The sequence below is a fragment of the Cupressus sempervirens genome, chromosome 3 (assembly GCF_028749045.1).
Source record: "Cupressus sempervirens isolate cs-2001-9-10 chromosome 3, ASM2874904v1, whole genome shotgun sequence".
NCBI classification, from domain to species: Eukaryota; Viridiplantae; Streptophyta; class Pinopsida; order Cupressales; family Cupressaceae; genus Cupressus; species Cupressus sempervirens.
Genome location: NC_143120.1, coordinates 295297417 through 295322649, shown reverse-complemented (window position 1 = coordinate 295322649; position 25233 = coordinate 295297417). Strand labels below are relative to the sequence as shown.

The 25233-nt window shown below is 36.2% G+C and overlaps 1 protein-coding gene and 1 long non-coding RNA gene across 2 annotated transcripts in view; both read left to right on the top strand.

Annotated features, from left to right (window-relative positions):
• LOC149566136 (Transducin/WD40 repeat-like superfamily protein) overlaps positions 1–25233 on the top strand; it is a 231022-nt gene that overhangs the window by 25262 nt on the left and 180527 nt on the right. The window contains exon 3 of the mRNA XM_089819565.1: positions 11588–11720. Coding sequence (XP_089675691.1) covers positions 11588–11720 — 133 coding nt within the window. The remainder of the gene's footprint in view (positions 1–11587; positions 11721–25233) is intronic.
• Positions 17902–18317, top strand: LOC149566137 (uncharacterized). Its single transcript, XR_016362124.1, has 2 exons — positions 17902–18015; positions 18118–18317. It is a non-coding gene; the product is annotated as an uncharacterized LOC149566137 (long non-coding RNA).

Here is a 25233-nt window from a genome sequence, read left to right as displayed (position 1 = left end):
GGTTCCTGGCTGTTCCTTATTCCTTTGCAAATAATCTGAAATAAAACTATGATAAAATCACATTCAGGACCTTAGTATGAAGCCGTAGCTTAATTGCATCATTTCATTTGATCTTCCACCAATTCTAAGTGCTCAAAACTAGAAGAATTTACAAGCATGAAATTCTGAAACCATTGTCACCCCTTATTTTCAGAAAATCCAATAAACACAAAATGCATGGAATGAATTGATTTTGGCTTATTTTGCTTTGTATATTTCTTACGAGCAAATTGATCTAGACCCTTCAACAATACAACTCAAATAACTTCAAAACCCATTTTCTTTTGATGAGTTTGAATATAATATTAAATTATAAGCCTCTACCAAAGCTAGGTGCCATAATTTAAACTAATAAAATAATCGTTTAATGAACTTGTCGCAAAATTATATAATGAACCATTAACATTATTATTAATTAAGTGGAGCTAAATTAATAATTAAATAATCATGGATTTAGCTTATTGAATTTCTCCGAGGGTTCAACTTTGAGTCCGAATGTTCATTGCCAAAGCCTATTAATGTTTGGTAGCTTCAGTTGGATAAATTCATTAGACTAAATTGAAGTTATAGTGTGCGTGCATGTGTAGTTAAATAATAAATTATTATATTAATTAAATATTAATAAATAGACAGGTCCCCTAAACGGACATGTCTGTTTATATCTCATCCACAATATAAAGAGAGATCACTGCACTTGAAACACACATACCAAGAAGGCAATGCTATTACATCTGCAAGCAATCCTCATAAAATAACATGATATCAGAGCCTAGTTCCCTTGAAGAAAGCTTTACCACTTAAAGGAAGAACCTAAAGACCTGAATACTATAAGGACATAGATTGCAAAAAACTTATTATGTAGATGTGATGAGCAAAGTATAGATAGATGCGATAACAACTATGACTTTTATTTGTACAATGTAAAATCTAATACAAATGAAATAACACGATGGTCAAAAATTGGTTATAACGATTAATATAAAGTCGTGCAATGCAATGGTGCTGAGATTTGGATTTGATGGGAGTCTTGATAAGACAAAAAAGAAAGACAAGAATTATTGGTTTTCACTATAAAGCAATGACCAATGTATTGGCAAGTCACCAATTTGTGAAGATGCATTGTGTCGGACTACAAGTCAGACTGGGATGTGAATTGACGAGCAAGGATGAAGTTAGATTAGGCCTCAATATGTAATGTTCCCGTTCCAAAGTTGCCTTATGAAGTCTGTAGTATGCTTCAGGTAGTCTTGTCATGTGCTTCAGGTAGTTTGGTTGTGTGCTCGAGGTAGTATCCCTCAGTGCTTCGGGTGGTCAGTGCTTTAGGTAGTTCTCCTTCGTGCCTCAGGTAGCCTTTCTAGTGCCTCCGGTAGTTCTCCTCCGTGCCTTAGGTAGTCTTTCTAGTGCTTCCTGTAGTTCTCCTCCGTGCCTCAAGTAGTTCTCCGTGCCTCAGGTAATCTTTCCAGTGTCTCCTGTAGTTCTCCATGCCGTAGGTAGTTATCCTTGGTGCCTTGAGTAGTCTTTCTAGTGCCTCCGGTAGTTCTCCTTTGTGCCTCAGGTAGTTCTCCTCCGTGCCTTAGGTAGCTCTCCTCCGTGCCTCGTGTAGTCTTTCCAGTGCCTCAAGATGTGTGTCGTACGGTGTCAATGTGTAGGATGGAAAGGCCGTATGGTACCTTATTGGTTGTATGGTATGTTGGGGTCTAATCGTACAGACAGTGGGAGGCCGTACGGTAGACAAGGCCAGGAAGGCCGTACAGTGTCAAGGCTGTACGAGAGCTTCAGCCAAGGCCGTATGGAAGCTTCAGCCTAGGCCGTACGGGATTAGTCCGTACAGTAGCCTTGTTATGATGGGGTACAGTTTGCAAGTTGTGGCTTGTCAGGAAGTTATTGTCTATGGGTTGGGTATGATTCCGAAGATGAACAATATTTGATAAGAAATCCAGATATGCAGACAAGAGATACCAACAAAGTCGCTCCGCAAAAATATATATCGATATTTGCCAGAATCAAATCAAGAAATACACAGACGGAATAGGGTGAGGGTTAAGTCCCCTCGAAATTGCACAAGCCAAATAGGGAAGATCTTTCACTTCGAAATGGCGAACGATCCAAAACTCCAACAGGAATTCGCAGTACATAGAAAATAATCCAAAGCATACCTATAAGACTACCTACAAGTTGTGCTTAAATACCCCTTCGGATAAACTCCCAAGGGTTTACAAAGATAGCCGACGACCAACCTCTACGGAACAATTAAATAAAAATGGGTCCGAGATATACTAAATCAATCGGAACCCTTAAATACAAACATTAATATCTTGGGCCCCAAATTAATTAAAATTGGGAACATTACAAATCCTCGCCACCCAAAAATTACTTGTTCTCAAGCAATTCGCAACTCCAGGATCCCAAACCATGCGTGGAGGTCGATAGTTGTATCTTCTGAAGTCTTCATGTAGCATCATGATCACATACACACACTTAGGAAAGGAGAGTAAATATTCATCAAACTTTTGTTGCACCACCTTGATATAAACATTGTCATGTCTTGAGTCACTGGGATCCCAAGGATGCCAATCATAAATGCATCGATGTCATCATGTTCATCAGTCTCTTTGGGTATGGTCATACACATAGACATCGATGTTGGTACAAACCCAACAATTCTAGCTGTAGATAAAACCTTGGCAACACATAGAACCCCGATTGAAACCTTGACGATGGATAGAGCCTTGACAATGAACAATGTCTAAACGGTTGTAGCTGCACTGGCAGACACACAATGATGACATAGATGACCATGACGACGACATTGGACACAAACTTGGTGTCAGTGACGGGCACAAACTTGACGTCGGTGATGGGCATAAACTCGACGATGGACACAGACTCGGCATCGGTAACGGACACAATGACGGTGACTAACACATTGATGGTGATAGACACAACGATGATGACGAATACAACAACGTCGGTAATAGACACAACGATGGTAACTAGCACAACTATGGCGACAGACGCAACGACGATGACGAATATGATGGTAATGATGGTGATGGATACAACGATGATGATGACGAACACAACGACAAAGACATACACGATGGTGGCAGACATAATGGTGACTGACATAAACTCGACGATGGTGATGGACACAATGGTGATAGACATGATGGTGACGGACATGGCGATGGACTTTGCAACAGACATGGTGACGATGATAGACACGATGACGGCCATGGTGATGGTGACAAAAACAAACACAATTATGGTGACGAGTACAACTTTGGTGACGGACATGACCACGGTGATGGACATAGCTTTGATGAAAGACACATAGTTTTGGCAACAATCTTGGTGATGGGCATAACTTGATCTGTACATGGCTTCACAAGATCTATGCAAGCAACCTCTTCAATTTTTTGGTGTTCTCCCCAGGTTGGTGTAGAAGAAAGATTTAACAATTCCTCTTGGAGCAGCCCTGTAATAATGCCTTCCTTTTGGTGTAATGCATCGTCTTTATTATTGCCATCTATTTTCTCCCACTTGTGCAAATGAGATATTAGTTTTTCTTCACAATGCTTGAAAATATGACTGACCAATCTACATGCGGCTATAGAGGGGACACATTCAAGATTACAAATAGCCCATAAAATAGATGTGATGGGTTGGGATATTTCATCCATCTCCTCAATGCACGAAATCATAAGGTTCTCCATAGCAACTGAAACCTTAGTATCATGATCTTCCTTATTGGTGGCCAAAAAGTGATGAAACATGTCGTCGACCAGATTTTGCAATTTGAGATCTAAGAGGAGCTTACCCATTTTAACATTTGCACAATTCTCCAAGATTGTTGATTTTTTGCAAAAGGGATCAACACTAATGTCATTTAGACTCTGAAAACTGTCAAAAATCAAATGCAAGATCTCTATCATGGCATTATCATCATATGATGTTCTAGGAGCCGAAATTCTCAAGACCTCACTGAGACATGCTACAACTGCCAACCTTTTCCCCTTGTCCTGGTGTCTTAAAAGCTTTGTTTGACTTAAGGCATCTTTAATTAGTGAGAGGATTCTCTATATAAATCTTGAAGGTAATTGGTTAACCTTACACAAACATACTTCCAACAAATCTAATGGAAGATCAACACGTTCACTGAGCTCTTTGCCAATCCCTTGTAGTGTCTTCAACCACCACACTCCATCGCTGCTTGGTGCCATAGCGCTATCCCAATCCCAAAATCTCTCAATCATCCCAGTAGGCTGGCAAGATCACTTGCTCTGATACGACTGTAATTTTCCCGTTCTAGAGTTGCCTTATGAAGTCTCGTAGTATGCTTCAGGTTTTCTTGTCGTGTGCTTCAGGTAGTTTGGTTGTGTGCTCTAGATGGTATCCCTCATTGCTTCGGGTGGTCAGTGCTTCAGGTAGTTCTCCTTCGTGCCTCGGGTAGTCTTTCCAGTGCCTTCAGTAGTTCTCCTTCGTGCCTCAGGTAGTTCTCCTTTGTGCCTCGAGTAGTCTTTCCAGTGCCTTCGGTAGTTCTCCTCCGTGCCTCAGGTAGTTCTCTGTGCCTCGGGTAGTCTTTCCAGTGCCTCCGATAGTTCTCTTTCGTGCCTCAGGTAGTTCTCCTCGGTGCCTCGAGTAGTCATTCCAGTGCCTCCGGTAGTTCTCCTCCATGCCTCGAGTAGTCATTCCAGTGCCTCCGGTAGTTCTCCTCCATGCCTTAGGTAGTTCTCCTCCGTGCCTCAAGTAGTCCTTCTAGTGGCTCCGATAGTTCTCCTTTGTGCCTCGGGTAGTCTTTCCAATGCCTCCGGTAGTTCTCCTCCATGTCTTAGGTAGCTCTCCTCCGTGCCTCGGGTAGTCTTTGCAGTGCCTCAAGATGTGTGTCGTACGGTGTCAATGTGCAGGATGGAAAGGCTGTATGGTACCTTATTGGCTATACGGTATGTTGGGGTCTAACCGTACGAACAGTGGGAGGCCGTACGACAGCTTCAGCCAAGGCCATATGGAAGCTTTAGCCGAGGCTATACGTGATCAATTCGTACAGTAGCCTTGTTGTGATGGGGTACAGTTTGCAAGTTGTGGCTTGTCAGGAAGTTACTATCGATGGGCTGGGTACGATTCTGAAGATGAACAATATTTGATAAGAAATCTAGATATGCAAACAAGAGATACCAACAAAGTCGTTCCACAAAAATATATATCGATATTTGCTAGAATCAAATCAAGAAATACACGGACGAAATAGGGTGAGGGTTAAGTCCCACTGAAATTGCGCAAGCCAAACAGGAAAGATCTTTCACTTCCGAAATGGCGAACAATCCAGAACTCCAACAGGAATTTGCAGTACATAGAAAATAATCCAAAGCATACCTAAGACTACCTACAAGCCATGCTTAAATACCCCTTCGGATAAACTCCCAAGGGTTTACAAAGATAGCCGGTGACCAACCTCTACGAAACAATTTAAAAAAAATGGGTCCGAGATATACTAAATCAATTGGAACCCACAAATACAAACATTAATAACTTGGACCCCAAATTAATTAAAATTGGGAACATTACATAATAGAGATTGGATGTTGCTTACTTCACATTGGGCTTCAACCAATGTCAGATCATATATCGTTGACAAAGAATGAATTTCATTGCAAATGGACAATGAGCCAAATCCGCACGCCACACAAAGAGTGTTAGATTGGATTTCTGTTGGGAATCAAATGACTTGCTTGTGTGAACTTGTGTGTCTTGGTTAGCAAGTTCATTGCACAATAATAGATCGGGTCACTGGCAGAGATCACAGACTATTGGATCACTATGAATCGATAGTCTGCTCACAATGTGGATTGGCGACTTACAGAGAGTGTCAGATTCTAAAGCTTGACGTTACTAAGCTAGAGATGACCATTGTGCAAATCAGAAATATTAGACATTGTGCTTTGTTTCATAGATGAATGCGTTTATTATTGGAGGAAATAAGACAAAGACGTGGAAATAATTTTTAAGGAAACCCCAGACTTGGAATGAAAGAGAAGACACGTATATTGGAGGCAAGCATCTTAAGTAGCATGTTAAAATGAAGCTGCCGGGGGAGGTTAACAACAAAGAGAATGCATTGACAATATAAAGTCAGAGAGCATTTTATAAACAAAGGGCACCCGTATCACAGAAAAAAACACGAAAATATGTGTAAATTCATATATTGCCAAGTAAGGTCAGGATGACCATGTCAAGGGGTTCGTATACATATAGCATAATCACCAATCAATTTAGGTGGGAACCGTAACATCTACACCCCTATTTATATGGTGGCATCACGATAATTGGTGGAGGAGAATTTACATGTATAGTTTTAATAAAATGATACTAAATACTATTAAGATGATCGATTATGAAAGGCCCACAAAAAACATTTAAAGGAGAGAAGGGAGCCATTAATTTTTGAAGGAGCTAAGTACAGGTCTTGAGAACCAGGGACCCACCATCGACCAAGTAAGTATGAAGGTATATTAATTATGTTTCTTATAATATCCTTATGAAATATATATATTTTTAATTCCTCGCATTGTTAATGTATTATGGTAGATATTTGATATTGTAAGGAAATGATGACATTATAATTTGATATAATGTTTGTTCAATGTAAAGAAATTTATTATGGGAGTATGAAAAATAATTTTTGAGTTTTCTGTAATCTTGTTTCTTATTACTGAAAATTTAAAATGAAGAGTTATGTGATTGAAACATGTTAAGAGGGTAATAATATTATCATGTGTATATTATATGAGGAAATTATATATATATATAATTAGAGCATTATGAATTCTCATTTTAAATGTGAAATCACTTTCTCACGATTGTAGATTATTGAATATAAATATATATGAAGTATAAATATACGAATTTATACAATTGAGAATTATAATGTGAATCGTGATAATATTAATGAGAAATATATTTATGTTGTTAGTATTAGACATGAGTTAAACTACTAACATTCTTTTCGTATTATAAATATTATTTGCCTTGATCTTTTCCTTCAAGAACGTTCTTGCAGGAAAAAGGATATTGATATAAGATTCAAAAGAAGTCTGACACATCCATCCGAAGGAGCAGATAGAGGATATGTTTTAGTTGATCCTTGAAGATCTTGATCATATCAAAATCAGAGGGATTTTTGACTTCGTGTAAACTTTTGGTATCATGTGTGTGACTTCATGATTTAATGGGCCTACCCTGTGTACATCATGAGGAAATGACGACTTCCAAATGATCATCACTTGTATTTGCAGAAGTTATTGAAAGGTGATGATCTTACAATAACTTAATTTTCTATTGTGATAGATATCTCACAATGTCTACACAGATCATGATAGATTTTACTTTGCATGGTAGATGTTTATGTGGTAATTATTATGAGAATACATGTGCACATACCTTATAAGCATTTTTTGAGTACATGGTGAATGTTATGCAAATTGATGTTTTGGAGGGCCATTACATAGAGTTCTTGGTGAAAATCATTCGACTTGATGTTCTGGAAGGCCATTACTCATAGTACTTGGTCAATATCTTGCATCTCAACATTCTGGAAGGCCATTACTCGAAGAGTATTTGGTGAATATCATGTGTTGATACTCTGGAAAACTAATACTCATGCTATCAAATGTGATATCAAAATGCTACTTAGAGTATTTGGTGAATATCATATGATATTCTAGAAGACCAATGCTCATGATATCAAAATGGTGGATATTTTTTGATCAAGACATCCTTAAAATTTGCCATTCCTAACATTACTAATGGTGTAATATTTGTCTTGTGATTATCCTTGCTAGCTAAGAGGGACTATTAATGTTTGGTAGCTTCAATTGGATAAACTTATTAGACTAAACTGAAGTTTTTTATATTACATATATTTTATATGTAATATATATATATATATATGTGTGTGTGTGTGTGTGTGTGTGTGTGTGTGTGTGTGTGTGTGTGTGTAGTTAAATAATAAACTATATCATTAATTAAATATTAATGAATAGACATGTCTCATGAAGGGACATGTCTATCCATATCTCATCCACAATATAAAGAGAGATCACTGCATTTGAAACACACATACCAAGAAGGCAATGCTATTACATATGCAAACGATCCTCATAAAATAGCAAAGCCAAACACCTATGTGCCTTGCTAAAAGTGGTAAATGATAAAAATTGACTTACTATAAATAGTAAGTGCCTTAGAATGAGCCAAATGTAAGATGTAGAGACAGGATCCTGATCCCAATATCACTGACAAGAAGTAATGTCACCTTTGCCAAATATAACAACTCAACACAGACTTAATATGAATGGTAAGTCCCTGAATGAAAGCTCCATCAACAATACCTAATTTCAACATTGCCACTAACCTGTTCATGTGCCTTGCTAGAGATAGAATCTTGACTTTCCTGAAATAAATGCTTACTATACCATAAATAGAAGTGTTCTAAACTAATCTAAATGAAGAGCAATCTTGAACACTCTTGCCCCCAACTCTCTAACTTAAAACTAAGGGCCACTGATAGGCTTATCTAAACTACAAACCAATGTGAATTAAAATGGGGACATTACAAATTGTGCATAGTAAATTAAAGCTATTTAATAAATTATTGTACCCAAGTAAAGATTAGATTCCAATATAGTTCTGTAGATTTCCATTTGGGTTACCTAATAGCTAAGTTGCAATTAATACACTTGTGGATTTAGAAAATAGGTAACAAAATTGCCCTAAGAATGATTTTAGCCAGGGGCTTCTAATGTCTCCCATGTGTTTTCCTTAGAAGTAGTTGAGGTTACTTGGCCCATTGATGTCAATAGTTTGTACACAATTTTTTCATGAATTGACTAAATCTAAATTCCAGGTTCTCATTTTATGGTCCTACATGACCTAATACCTTTTTATGCAAATGGAAAAATAATCTCTGCTTTGTGGATATTGAATGGTATTTTCTTTCAAACAAATCTAACAATATCTTATCAGTTTTGAAAACATGTAATCATAGGTTAACTTTTTACCTTTGGTGTTTCACTACTCAATAGAAACTACTTTTTGGATAACCATCACAAGGGTAATTTATTAATTTATTGTCTTAGATTTGATGAGTACTCAATCTATCCCACATATCATCCCTTTTCAATAATGAAGCTTAGTATACAAATAGTTTCTTACATAATGATGCTCATGGATATTGTAATTATCATGTGACGTAACACCTAACATTATTAGTTTCATAGAAAGACAAATGCAACTCTTTGGTACCTTGTTTTTAGTAGTATTGGTTTAGATTCAGAGTACCTTTTTAAAATTTGGATTGTTGCTTGTTTGGCTTATGACATACTTATTTGGGAAACTAAGGAAAATGGAAATAGTATGCACCATGAAGGTTAGTGTGGTTTTGTAGGTATTCATTTGGGCTTCTCTGCATGGGCTTTGCCTCTAACCCTGACCTTGTATTGCAATAAGGATTGTGATATGGGCGCTATAAGGATTGTGATATAGGCGCTACCCCTCAACTTCACTGGAGGTGCTGCCCCTTGATCGTGTCGGTGTGTTGCCCTAGTCCCTCATGAGGGGCACTGCTCGTAGACCCTTGCAAGAGGTGCTTCCTCACAACCTTTTTTAAGTGTTGCATCATAAACCTCCATCAAATTATAATTCTATGCATGTAATAGGTCAATGACAAATCACGATCGTAAAAAAGGAAAATGGAAGAAAATTAAACATAACCCTTTGTTGCAAATCTTTGCATATTCAAAGACAAAACTTGATGCAAGAGCATCCTAGGTGTAAGAGCAATCTTGCATCACCCAAAAATATTTTCTTTTTGCTTCTTGAATAAGGGTTGTCTCAGTGTAGAGTTGTTGTTTCCAGAGGTTTGCTACTTAGTAAATCAGTCATACAAGCTCAGAATGTCCTAATTTTAGAGGTGGATATTCATCTTGGATATATTAGCCTACCAGTTGAGACTTCGTGCCATATCATGAGTATTTGTGGATTTATTGCACATTTTTGGTGTGCAATTTTGGTATAAAAACTTGAGGCTCACTGTTGAAGACCTTAGAGGCCTTGGATGGGCTCCAAAATGGGGTTGACTCGAGCTTGCATTAGTAGGGCTCTATAGATCAGAAACTGAGAATTCTAAAAAGTGGTTATAATAGCCAATCAGAGCAATGGTTCAAAAGTTATGGCCTTCTGAAGTTGGGTCAACCAAAATTTTCAAAATAAGTGTCAAAGGTGTATCGAGCTGACTCTATATGTAATTTTAGAGTTAGTCGGTCTCAAGGGTTAGGGTTTGATGTCTACAAACTTTCCGGGTGGTGTAAAAATGCCTATTTAAGGAATGCCTGTACATTCTCTAGGATAGCTTTGGGTGATAGTTCGTAGCTTTGTGTTGCAAATTATTGTAAGGAAGGTGCCCATGTGGGTTTGCATATTGTATTTCAAAATTCTGTAATTCCACATTTGCGGCGATAATAAGAAGCCCATTTCTTGTTCTCGCCAATTGCTGTTATTTCTTTGTTTCTGTTGTGTTTGTGGTATTAAGGGGAGTACCCTTCATCAAAACCACAATCAAGGATTATGTTGATTCATAAATTGGCCAAATTGTTTTTGTGTACAAGAATTGCTATTGGCAAACTTGGCATGCTAAATCCTTGTACTGTTGGAGATAAGTTAAGTCATAGTTGGCAAGAAATAACATTTTCATAATGCAAAATGTATCAATTGTCCCTTGTATAGAAAACTCGTAGAAGAATCAGATCGATTAGTCTCCTAGCTAAAGTCGTAATAAAACATAACTATTTATCTTTTTACCTAGCTACTCCTTTTTAACGAGCTTGTCAACAAATATACAGTTTTGAAGGCTTAGAAAGAAAATTAATTATGAATTTGTCACTTGAATATATACACTGACTATTGTAATGTTGGGTTTACTAATGCTAGCTCCTTTAAGCATAGGCTTACAATTTTAGTTTTGATTCTATGAATTTCGTATTCCTTGAGTTTGTATTCTTTTGACGATGGTTATTTCTCCATGTGTCTTCCTTCAGCTAAGATTTACATTTATAGTTATTTTTATGCGATCGATGTATACTTGTGTATGTGATCCAGTTAGCTTCTATAATGTTATCGTGTCTTTAAGGTTTATTTATTAAAGATTGCACAAAACAAGTTTTAAATCCCTAAAAATCACTGAAATTCTTGATGTTTTCAATTTGCCAAGTTCTTGCCATGTTTATTTCTGGTCCAGGTGCCAAGTATGAGTCCGAGTAAAAAATCAGCCTGCCTAGTCTGAGCCGAGTCAAAGTCTCATAACACTGTTATATATGTTCAACAAGTGATTTCATAATTTTTTTGTGTAACACATGGTGTTCTAAGATGTTTAGAAAGAGAAAAATGTCCATTTGGATTACAAAATGTGAGGGTAGACAACTACAACCATACACACTTGCTGAAAGTTATTATCAGTTGCTTGCTTCATGTGTTACAACACTTCTTATTGTTGCAGGTTCATTTAATTCAGATTTCACCATTTGGTACAGAACTCACGTGTGAAGGCTTATATTCACATCCACATGAGATTTGGGATCTTGCTTCCTGCCCCTTTGATCGTCATGTTTTTTCAACAGTTTATGCTTCAGGTATGATTGGCTTTTTTATGCTGGAGGTTGCCTATAATTTCTTCCTTGGATTTTTTTTCTCCTCCCCCTTGGAATTTATGAAACTTGGGACTATAGTGGGTGGGTCAATTGTTGGAGTTCATAAGAGACTTGGATAAAGATTATACTTCATATGAAGAATATTATTCACGGTTGGACATAGAGCAAATATTAGATGACCTCTTCCATGTTTTACCATAAATTTGAATGTGCACATGTGGCTGATTAGAGTTTATCATTTTCCTTCTGTTAAATAATCATGTTCCACCTGCATTCTTGTATTCCTGTTAATAAAGTATACATTTGAAATTCGCTCACAAAGGAAGTGCATATACCCAAGTAGGACTACTGAAATATAGTGGATGTTGATATTATGCAAATATGTTCTTAGACCAGTTTTATCTTATTTTCCAGAGGGATGATCTTAGACTACATTTTAATTAAAGTTTCCTAAAACCAAGTTCTCAATTCATCTCTCTAATTATTCTATCATACTAAATAAACTAAAGTTGGGCAGCTCATAGGATATGCACTGTAAAACATGAAATGAATGAAAACATGAACTGTACACATTAATGCATGAAGACACAGAGCATACATATAATACACATTGTTAGTTTTCTTTTCATTGAATAAAATTATTCCTTCTTTTATCCCTTTATCCTGCAGGATGGCAGGATCAAAGCTCTGATAGATGCTATATACTTATATAGCATGGGACATTACAAAATACTCCTCAAGTGAGTATATGCTACAATAGATGCATCTGATTTGTTCACAATGAAATCGGGTGCTGTCATTATATTTACTTGCATAGAAGAGAAGCACAATTATTGGAGGACTTAATAGTCATGCATAGTTAGAAGCGGAAGATTTGAAAAGTGCACACAACAACAAGTGTAAACATGGACCAGCGCAAGCACACAAGGGTTCAGAAGATTCCCCAAATAAGGAAAAAGACAATTTCTTCTACAAAAGTCAACAACTTTCAACTTAGGCTACTTATTGTGCTACCTTGTCTAAATAATTGTTCATATACTTGGACTGGACTTAGATTGATAGACTGAAACTTTTCTGTCTGAACAAAACTTGGGAAGCTTGGCAATATAAGCCCTTTTTCTTCATTAATATTTTGGATCACATTTCATTATCTATCATAAGGATGAATAAGCAAGAGAAGAGAAATGAGAGTTGAATAGCAGACCAGGCAACTCTAATGTCTCTTCAATTGCTTGCTCGTCTACATGATGAATAATGGAGTGTAATTTGAAATGATGATGAAGAAGTTAGCTTACATTGTTTAAATTTTGATCCAAAAGTTTAATTTTAGATCCAAAAATATTCAATCTAACATTATGGATTATGGACATTTTATCTCTTTAATGTTGGAGATTGTAGCTGTGATAGAGATCTTTATCTCTATAAACATGGATGTTATTATCGTTATGGTCACCTTCAGCTAAAGAGGATATTGCTAAAGAGGATATTATTATTAAATTGTACTATTAATAATAAGACATGTATCATTCAACATATGTTAAGGCATGGAAATACGAAGAGTTATGTTTGGAAATAAAGAACTATGTTTTGGGAAATTAAAGAGACCTTTAGTTAGAATGTGAAGAGTCTGTCCTTATGTTATATATATTGCTTTAAGTGAAGACATTTACACTTGAACATTTTATGATTAATAAAAGTGATATTTTTGGTTGTGTGGCTGGGTTTTTCCTTTCATCTTGAAGGGTTTTCCCACGATATTTTTGTTTGTCTCTTGCTTCTTTTCTGGTTATTTGTTATTGCTGTTTATCTGATTTCTGGGTTAAAATCAAAATCCAACATGGTATCAAAGCCTAGTTCTTTGATAACAGCAAAGGAAGGAATTTATGTATTGGTTACTCTCCACATAGTTGTGTCATTGTCACATTCTGTTGCATGCTTGTATCTATTTATTGTATATTGATTATGGGTTTTTTGATTGATGTTTCAGAATGCATTTTGTTGGGCTTTGTATGTCAGGTGATTTTAAATCTAATATCGGGTGATTCCAGATTTAAAATCTGATTTAATGGCATTGGCATTAATTTTAAATCTCATTGATGAACATTGGTTTTCTGATATCAAGTATGTATGGGTGTTAGTTTTAAAATCAATATTTTATTCTTGTTTCAATCAAGTATTCCGTATCCAGTTCATGTACGTGCGGATGGTTGCGTCTATGTATTCGCTGGAAATTGGATTGGATTGGATTATTTATGTTTCTGCTCTCTTGATTTTGTTCTTTGCGTAACCATTGGTTAATGACATCTTTAGTATCATAGGTTTACTGTTTGGTCTTTCCCCTTTTTTAATTATTCGGGTTGATCTGAGCATTTTTGCTGGTGTTTAGAGGAGGATTTGTGAATCTTGTATCACGATACTTATTTCCCAAAGCTTTACCATGTTTTCATTTCTTATGAGGCTTTTGATTATGGAGCTGTTAGTCCTCGTGGATATTATTTAAAATTATTTATCCTTTTATCTTTGCACTGGCTTTGTCCTTTTTATAGGCTGCAAGTCATATGTGTGGTTGAGTAGATTTGTTTCTATCTAGCATAATGTATTTGACTTATGCTGTAGCCTTTACTATGGTCGGTGTAGTTTTTTTGTTTCTACATGTTCTTGTGCCGTTTCATATGAAAGTTTTTGTGAGTCTCTTTGTTTGATATAGGTTCATATCGTTTATCGTTTATGTGTTGTTTCAACTTCTTCCTCACCATGGTTATTTATTTTATTGTTGACATGTGTGGTTTAGCATCTTCGGGAAGGTTGTTTTCCTTGTTCGTTAGGAGTTAAACCTTAACTCTTTTCTGTCCTTTTTGGATTACTTTTGATATGATGTCGTTTTTAGAGAGGTGATTACCAGAAGCGGCGATTGGAAATAGAAAGTGCATTCATTCAACTTTATTGGATCTGTTTAGTATTTGCATTTGATATTAGGATCAGTTAGAGTCCAGCCAATCTTTTCTTTCTCCAGCTTTGTAGTAGCAATTAGGGTAGTACTTGTATGATGCACATATTTTTTTAGGAACTTCCGAGCTTCCTATCTCACCATTTGAAAAAATGTGTCCCCCTTTTTCTGTAGATGTATTGCAATACAGAAGGGGATTTTCTTTTCTTCCTTTGGAATTCTAGTTGCAAGCATTTTTCAAGAATCTTGATGTTGCTCCGAAAGAGATTTGGTTTCAGGTTCATTGGCGGATCTCATCTCAGCGGAAATTGCAGTGATGTGATTTGCTAGTGAATGATAATTGTCACTTGTGTCTAGTGTTGGTTCCCAAAACCACAGATTGGAACCCTTTGAGCCTTGCCAACTCAATGTTGGAATTCCAAAGGGTTGAAGGCCAACTTGACAAGACTGATCGATTCGATCCAAGTCCTCTACACTTCTGGCTTAGCAAGGCGAAGGCGCGTGCACCTAATCCTGAACAAAACCCCTAGGTCCAAGATGCTTATAGCAGATCAATTTGAATATGAATGCAACAAAAGTTTTCTGAAATGGCAAGAGATTTAGAAAACTTCTAACTTGCACAAAATTTAGCGAAAACTGCTGAAATTACATTAACTTCACAACTTTAATGATAACTTCAGAATGTAAATACTTTAAACTTGTATATTCTGAAAAAAAAAAAATGATTATATGGAATGAAATGATCAAAATAAAAGTGTATGCGAATTATTATATAATTGAATATACTAATTCTTCAAAGAGAAAAATATGAGATAATTGCGAGCATATAGATTATGAATCACGAGCAATATAAAGACTAGTGCCAAAAATTGAAAGGGCATAAGAGTCAGTATTACAAGTTTATGACTTACAACTTTATGAAAATCTATGTACCTAAACTATAAGCAATTTAATTATCAAGACACGACGGATCAAGTATATATACACAATTTTAAACTAGTCTAGATTGCGCTTTAACTCCGAAGGAGACAAACCAACCATAGATACATAAACAATTAAATATTTCACTATATCTATGATAATCGGGTTTAAAATGCTCTAGATGATCCAATCTACTTATCTAATATTAAATTATTTACAGAATTTAAAAAAATATTTAGAGGATTAAACTATATAATACTTTGACTCTTAAGCTTTTTGTAAACAAATAAAATAAATATCCTTACTGGTTATGCGAGAAATAGAAATACAATGAAGACACTCATTATTGATGCTCAATCCATTGCAGTCCAATCCCAGATTCGCCTATAATAGTTTGCTCAATAATCCAGTATTCCACGAGCTTTGTTCAATATTCAATCTTCGCCAATGAAGAATTTGGTATTATAAATCAGTATAAAATATTAACAGGTAAGAGAGCTGTATCAGTTGTATCCCCTAGTTATTTTACATCTCCTATTTATGAATGTGAAGAGGCACAAACCAAATAGTTGTGTCTCTATGAAAAAATACATTTTAAAGTTTAAACAACACACCTCTTCACATAACAAGTCATTAACACATGCTTGTAATTTGGGAATTTTACTTCACACTATTTACATTTTATTAAGGGATCGTATGCACCAGACTCCAGAAAATAGTTATCGAATTAACCATTAATGATGACTAAGTTTAAATTAAAAACAATGGTTTGGATTCTGACGACTCTCCCCATGCATCCAGCACCAAATATATAACTCCATCTGATCTATTGCAAGGGCTTTATATTATATCATCCTTTTCTCCATACCCGGGCTGAGAATGTGGAAGAGATTCAGACATGATTATCCACTTGCTTCCTTTTGCTAGAGTATCAACACAGAACTTTACAGATTGATTAAAATCACAAGATAATCATTCCCTGACTGATGCTTCAGATACTTATCTCTTTGTTTTGTTTATCATTCCAGTTATATATCGTTTCAACACTGCTGCAACCTCAGTTTTGAACAATGCCTGGATATGATGCGCGAGCACCCTAGGAGTTCTATATTCTGTGTATGCACAGATCCTCCCTCCTGTGTGTGAGTTTCTGCACCAAACACAAGAAGTATTTGAAGTTGATCACCGAACAAGTGCTATATCTATGAATGAATCGGATGACTCAAATTCTCTGCAACTTCTCTCAGATAAAGATCAAACTAGGCAAAAACAGTTTGCCCTCATTCTGATATCTAAGAATATAGTTTTCAATATTGTGTATGGAATCATATAAAACTTGGTGCTAAAATATCCTCAAGTCTACAGACATGGCAAATGATGGATGACAGAACATTTTGGGGAACTGTCGCTGTAACTTTCATCTCTTTTGATTGTAACTGTACACAATCTTCTTGAGGGATATTTATTATTTAATCAAATTTCATGTAGACACATGATTTTAGCCCAGTCGGACCCTTTGAAACACTCTGTATCAAATATTTGAGTTGTTGTGATACACTTGATTCTGACTTACTGCAAGCATTTCATTATGTAATATCCCTCTTATACTTATTTGATTTGCTTCTGTAATTGCTTCTCCTATAACATTCTTTTGGTGCCATCAATGGAGATCATAGCACATATTACAAACCTCATCGAGCAATCCTTTAAACTACCCTTGCAGGCTGCTGCTTGCTCATATGACTATTGCTGAAGATTAACATTTTCATCTCCAATACCACCTTAACATGATTCATTTGATATTTAATGCTTTGATACATTTGGCTCAATCTTTTGCGTAGATGGGAGATTTAAGCTGTTAAGCTCTCCAATGCCTAAGTTTAACATGTTTACAGTGTACACCAGTGGTGACTTGTGTATTTAAAACATTCATAAACCAAGACTTATATAAGATGCATGCAAAGAAAGGCTTTCTGCAGTAATTTCATCCTGTCCCTGTTTTACAAATTTCTGAGCAATCACATCAGCTGCCTGTTGGAAACCTCTGTCCGGGCATGACTAATTCTGAATTTGATATATTCACAAATGATAACCTCCAGAATTGTGTGTGGTGCACTTGCAGACTTAGGATCCACTTCTTATGATGGCTTAAAGGTATGGGATAAGACTTGCTTCAGTTAATCATATGCAAAAGAATTTTTCATCTTAATGAAACCATGGAGTCTAATTTTTTTGCAAAATCTGGGCTCCATCATCTGGCAAAACAAATACTATTAAGGAGCCCCATTAGTTATCTTGTGAGGGGTATTTTGATTCTGCAATGGTAAACCTAAAGAGCAGTCACTCACGAGATTGTTATTGGGTGTTGTGTTCTGAGATTCTTCTTGAAGAAGATTAACCTACATAAAGGTATGTATTCTAGTTTTGTATAGTTTCATGAATTTTATGTAACTAGAAATAGTATACCTTTGGTATTGATATTTATGTTAAATTTATCTCTCTTTGTTGTAGGATGCATTAAGATAGGGATTATAGCTCCAAAGGGAGATGTTGAGCTTTTGAGGGAGATTTTAGCTTCAGAGGGAGGCTTCATAATTAAGAGGACTCTTATGGAATTGCCTTCATTCTCATATATGCCTGTAATGCTTGTGGTATTTGTAAAATTTGAGACTTAAACGGAACTAAATCTTGCTTTTTGTTATGCCTATTTCTATTCTTGTGTGAATAAACAAGATTGTAAGAATCAACAATGATAACTCTTTCACTCTGGGAAGTGAACATCATGTTGCGAGAGTCCATAGTGACATCACGTTGAGGGAGTCCGTGGTTAAAGGCTTAGCTATGATTCTTACAAGTCTATCATGTTGAGTGATTCTATGATTATGTCATTCTTAAAAGTCTATCATGTTGAGTAATTCCATGATTATGAGTAATTGTTAGATGACTATCATGTTGAGTGATTCCATGATTATTAACATTGAGTATATTGTTCTCTTAGTATCATGTTGAGAGATTCATGAGAACATCATGATAAAAGCTGGTTGTGTTTCTTTCAGGGTTTTCATAGGATCTATATGATTAGATTTTATCATTAACATTTTGGTTGCAGCCTTGTGTGACTGTTCAACTAAAGATCTCTCTCTGGCTAAGAGAGAATGTTGGAGATTGTAACTGTGATAGAGATCTTTATCTCCAGAAATATGGGCATTATTATTGTTATGGTCATCTTCAGCTGAAGAGGACATTTATGATTAAATTGTAATATTAATATAAAGACATGTGTCATTCAACATGTGTAAAGGCATGGAAATACAAAGAGTTATATTTGAAAATAAAAAATTATGTATTGGGAAATCAAAGAGATCTTAGGTTAAAATGTGGAAGCTCTCCTTATGTTATATATATCACTTCAAGTGAAAGGCATTGTACACAAACATTTTATGATTAATAAAAGTGATATTTTTGGTTGTGTAACTGAGTTTTTTCCTTCATCTTGAAGGGTTTTCCCAGAATATTTCTGTTTGTCTCTTGCTTCTTTTTTGATTATTTGTTATTGCTGTTTATCTGATTTATGTGTTAAAATCCAACATCTAAAACTTGGCAATTTAAAAAATACCTAAATTTCTTAAGCAATATCTGATGAGGTGTAGAGTTAGCACTTCCTATAAAAACTAGAGGCAGCACCCAAATAAAGGCCTTTGAAGCCACACAAACCTTCATGGCATATGCCATATATATTGAAAAAGGCAAACAATAATGTATTTTCACTCCAGCTCACACAAGAATGACAAAATGGTGGTGTTATCTTTCTGTTGCAGCGGATAAGGCTTACAAAGCTTAAAAACACTTTATAGTACTTTTTCTGTGTTTTTGCCTTGTCCACTTGTTATTCTTGCATGTTGTGAGTTTTTTCTCTTGAACATTTCCTTGATTATTTAGCACATTAACTCACTAAAACTAAATTGGTATTTTTTGTTGCAACTTGGGGAGTTTTTCCTACAAAAGCTCAAGGCAAAAAAACACTTACAACTACTCAAGCAAATAGTCAAACTACAGCAAAAGCTATCACCAACTTCCCCCCATAATTTCTAGATTTTTAGTAGAGAAACTAAGAGTCCCTGATTTTATTGGTAAGAGATGCATAGCAATCATAGCCTTGATTGATTTTTCATTGTTGACGCATTGAGCTCAACTGCATGAATGACATTTCTCGCATATGCTGGGATCATTGCCCTAGTCGCTATGGAAGTTCACTCTTTCAAGATCATCGTTGTCAACCCTTAGCATGTACCAGTGCATTGGTCTCATCTAGCCTAGAACTTAAGAAATGTTAGGGAAAGAATAATTTAGATAGAGATGTCACACCCCTCTTCTTGCCCATTTTTTAATTTTGAGGATGAATAAATAAATTAATTTTTTTGTAGTCAACAAAAAACTTGTCTTCAAATCCATAGAATGCAGCAGAAAGGAGTCCAACTATCCTAGAGTGATTTGTAATATGTTGAATGAATGTTGTGCCCAATATTATGGAAGTAATTGGTAAAATACTTGCTTGTTATTAATAGAGACTGAGAGGTCTATATATACAAAAGAATGGAATGATGCTTCCTTAGGAAACGATTGTAAATAATAGAAACTTTCTATTCTAGCTAAGAGAAAACTAACAGTTAACTACAACTAACTAAATTCTAGAAACATTCTAATATTTACAATAGATTACAAATAGATTATTGTTAATTAATAATAGATGATTATCTATTATTGTAATACCCTCCCTTAATGGTTAATCTATCCACAACACCAAGTTGTCTTATGAATTTGACAAACTTATTAGGACTAAGACACTTGGTGAGAATGTCTGCAGTCTGGTTTGTGGTTGGAACATACTACAAATCTATTGTCCCGTCTTCAACTAGTTGTCATATGTAGTGACTGTTGGTCTAATTTTTACATATTAATTCTTCTTAGAATCATGGTGAAAAAATCAGATGTGAGTTCTTTTGTTAGGTTCTAGGGTTTTAGGGTTTTGGTCTTGTATTTCTGATATCTTTTAAAAAAATTGTGTAAAACCCTAGGTCTTACCTTTTAAATCTTATTCTAGCGCGAAAGTCTTAATAGCAATTGAATATTCTTTCTCGCCTATGTCGAGGTCATTGTTGAGTCCTTTTGAAAAATCTTATCCTGCCGTTGGATCTTGTTAGGATCAATGGATGTTGCGTACTCACTATAAAAAGTTGCGAGGTTGTTTCCTATAGCGATGTAGCGACCATTGGAGAACTTTGTTACGGTACTGAAGAATGAAGTCTGGCGCCGAAAAAGGCTGCATTAGGGTCACGTGCTATCTCCCAGGATTGTCAGTGTCAGAAAGGGCGCACGAGGAGGAATTCGCAAATGGTGTCACCGGAATTGAGGTTTCTTCGATGACTCGCTAAGTCACTATCGAAAAATCTATGCGACCTACCGGTAGCGACATAGCGAGTGCCTAGATTTTAAAGGAAGCGGCCACTTAAAAAAAAAAAAAAAAAAAACTAAAGTGATCGCGGAAATTCTCATGCAAGTTCATAAATATGCGTGACCACCTTCTCTGACACTAGTATTGATTGACGAATTTTCAATGTGTTTTGTGTTCTCCGTCACCAAAATTATGAATCCATCGGGAGTCGCTATCTCGCTAGCTAGGAAGTTGGTGTTTTGCCAGTAGCGAGGTAGCGACTGGTCGACAGGTTGTGATGTAATGGAAATTTTAAAAGAGATGGGCCCCGAACAAGTGATTCGTCAGAAATGAGTTGTGCAAATTAAATGACACGCCGGCATCCTACTTAACCTTTGTAGGTCGAAAGTTTTGACTCTGCCGGAGCTCGCTATGTCACTATTGGGAAGTTTGTGATTCCCGTCGGTAGCAAGGTAGCGACATGCCTGAAAATGACAAACACGGCAGAGTCAAGGAAAAATGATGTCATTGGAAATTAAATAATATATATGTGTGCCAACATGTTAGGCCAGCTCAGCGACAGCAGTATCTTGGAACCACCCCCATGCATAGAACATGTCAATGATTCTAAATCGTCAGATCAAGCATAAATTGACGATACTCGCTAACTCGCTATAGAAAGGTGCTTGAAAGTTATGTATAGCGAGGTAGCGAGTGAGGGACCCACCATTGTTCTCTTAAGGGTTGTATCAAATGTCTGCCACCAAATCAAAGCAAAATCAATGGTTATTGCTAACTCGCTATAGAAAGATGTGTGAAAGTTATGCATAGCGAGGTAGTGATTTGATGACAGGTGTCCCCAGTCATCAGGGGGCCTGTCGGAGTGATGAGCAGCGAATTTGAGATCGACATGTGGCAAAGGGGGAGGAGAGAAAGAAGAAAATGATTTAAAAATCAAATTTCAAATGATTCTCCAACACTCAGATTTTAAAATTGAAATATTTGAATAGTTTGACTATATGAGCTTTTAAAATTTTTTCAATTTTAAATATGCTCTGTTCAGTCTGGGAGGCATATTTTTCAAAATGGTTTTAGGGGGGCATTTTTCGTTCAAAATGTATAGTCTAATATACTGTCGAAACCGGAAAAGAGTGAATTTTTCATTTTTGAAGTTAGATTTTGTGTAGGTGTTAGCCGGTAACAGCTACTGGAGGTTTTTTTTTTTGATTTTGGGGGCTTCACAGTGAATTGTGCAATTTTAATGTTGCAGATGAAATTGCAATCAGATATAGATATATTTTCATCTGATTTGACTTCTCCAGCAATTTGAAGGATGAATTGAATGTTTTTGAAGGTGGTGGAAGCAATTGTATTCTTGCCAATAACACAAGTGAATTTCATGGCAAAACTGATATGACAAGTAAAAATCAGATTTTGAAGTTCTAGTACAATTTGTAATGCAGTCCTGATATTTTCTCCATAGGATATTTTGCAGATTATTAAAGTGGAATTATATTAGATATTTTGGCATCATTTATGAGTTCAATTGTAGGTAGTTGAAGGATGATCAGTTTTAGCAACTTCAGATTGAAGACATTCTCAGTGGGACAGATGTCACTTCCAGATTATATTTCCTAAATATCTTCTCTCCTATATATCTTCCTTGTCTGCTCATTGTAAAGGGTTCCAATTCTTTGAAGATTTTAGGAGGATTGTGAGACTAGTCTAGTTCCAATTTCTTGAGATTTTCTCATAATTGTGATACCATTTTCTCAGTGTTCTTCTGTTATGAACAGCATATTGTATATCTTTTGAGGCATTTGCTATATTACACAATCATTCTTTGTGTATTTTCTGAGTTTTGATATGCAGATGATGTATTGTTTTCAATGAAATTAATACAAGAACTTCACCTTTCTTAGTTTCATTCTAATTCTCATCTCCTTCTTCTGTTATTTGTAATATTTTGTGTTTGAGAACAAAGAGCTTGGACTCAGTTGCAACCCCTTAAGGTTGTATATTAGGATGAATTTGCTGTTGGAACAAAGAAGCCAAGTAAATGCTTGTTTATATTGATAGGGTTACAGGTTACACCAAAAGGATTTCATCATAAGTACGAGAGTTGTTATGAAGATTGATGTCTGTTTGCAAGTCAAATAGATAGATCATATGCCTGGATATATGAGTATACTTTAGGTATCCATCTGCATGTTAAGGTTTAGTTGATGCGCAATGGATAAGGGACTGGTCAGCTTGAAGGATACATGTTCTCTGTTGTTGCATACTTGGATAATGTTGAGATACAAATCTTAATCGAATATCTTTCCTTTTGTGTTTAAGAGTTAAAAGAGTTTTCCCTCACTTAGTTTATCAGGTTCATGTGCTGTGTCATTGGCTATTTCATCCATGAATGATTGCATAAACATAGAAAATTAAGGGATTTTATTTGTTTTCCAGATTCAATTGTATGCCTTTACACTGGAACCATATAAAGAGTCTGAGGTCCACCCGCCTAGGTCTAACAGAGCCTAAAGAAGAAGAAGGATTTATCCTTATAGTTGGCCCAAGACTGTAGTCAAGTGCATCCATCATAGGAATTTGCTAACCTTAGATAAATTGGTCTGGTTTCTTAGTTATTTCCAAAACTGTTAAATCAGGGGCCAACAGTGACAGTGAACATTCACATGCTTGGTTCGTTCATGAAAGATTGGATTTCGGGCTAACTTGATAATGCCTTCATTATCAACAAACAAAGTAGTCGGTCTTGCTGGTGACATCTCTGTATATCCCCAAGCATTCGATGAAAGCCAAACAACTTCACATCCTGCCTTAACAATCCTTCTGTATTCCGCCTCTGTAGAGGAGAGAGAAATTGCCTATTGCTTCTTACTAGTCCATGTACTAGATCCCAAACTGAACACATATGCAAAAGTTGACTTTTTATCGTCAACAAAGCCTGCCTAATCTAAATCTGTGAACCCATTGAGTCTAGGATTAGAACTTTGAGAGTAAAGAAGTTCATAATAAAGTGCCCTTCACATAACGAAGCACATGCTTTGCGGCCATCCAATGATCAGCCTTGGGAGCTTTCATAAAGCGTGAGATGTAGCCGATTGCGAAGTTGATATTAGGCCTAGTAGTAGAGAGGTAGATGAGGCTACCTACTAGCTGCTTGTATGTAGTATCATCAACGGGGGGAGAATCAGACTTGGTTGATAACTTGAGACCTTTCTCCATGGGTGTAGATACAAGCTTGCAATCCTGCATACAAATTTTTTCTAACAGAGCCCTAGCATAATTGGATTGAGAGATGAGTATACTAGAAGACTGTTGCCAAACCTCAACACCTAGACAATAATGCATGAGCCCAAGGTCAGTCATATCAAAAGACTGACATAAATTCTGTTTGATTCTCTGAATCAAAGATGCTGAACTGCTAGTGATGATCAAATCATCCACATAAATAACCAGAAGGATGATGTCACAGCCAGTAGTCTTGATGTACAAATTTGAGTTTGAAGAACTCCTTTGAAAGCCTTGATCACTGAGGTACTTATCAATTTTCATGTACCATGCTCGAGGGGCTTGCTTCAAGTCATAGAGAGTTTTCACCAATCTGAGAACCTGATGGTCTTTACCAACAACCTTGAAACTAGGAGGCTGCGTCGTGTAGACCTCTTTGTGGAGATCACCATTCATGAAAGCACTTTTTACGTCCATCTGATGAACCTTTCAGCCAAACTATGTTGCCATGGCTAGGACTAATCTAATGGTGCTCATCTTTGCAGTAGGAGCAAAGGTCTCTTCATAATCAATGCTCTGATGCTAAGAAAAGCCCTTCGCAACTAAATGAGCTTTGTACTTATCCAAAGTACCATCATATTTGTATTTGATTTTGTAAACCCATTTGTAGCCAATAGGTTTCTTCCCTGGTGGAAGATCAGGAAGGACCTAGGTGTTATTCGTTAGTAGGCTTTGGTGTTTAGATGTCATGGCCTGTTCCTACTTTGGAATTCCTTTTAGCCTCAGAATATGTTGAGGTTTAAACACACTATGAATGTTGGTCATGAGAGAAAAGTTAACAGATTCTATAGGTTTGCTCCTTTTTGAGCGGTTCTTCCATTAATAAGCTCATCATGACGAAGTTCAACAAGTGTCTTAGCCCACCACTTAAGCCGAAGAGGAGAACGACCAAC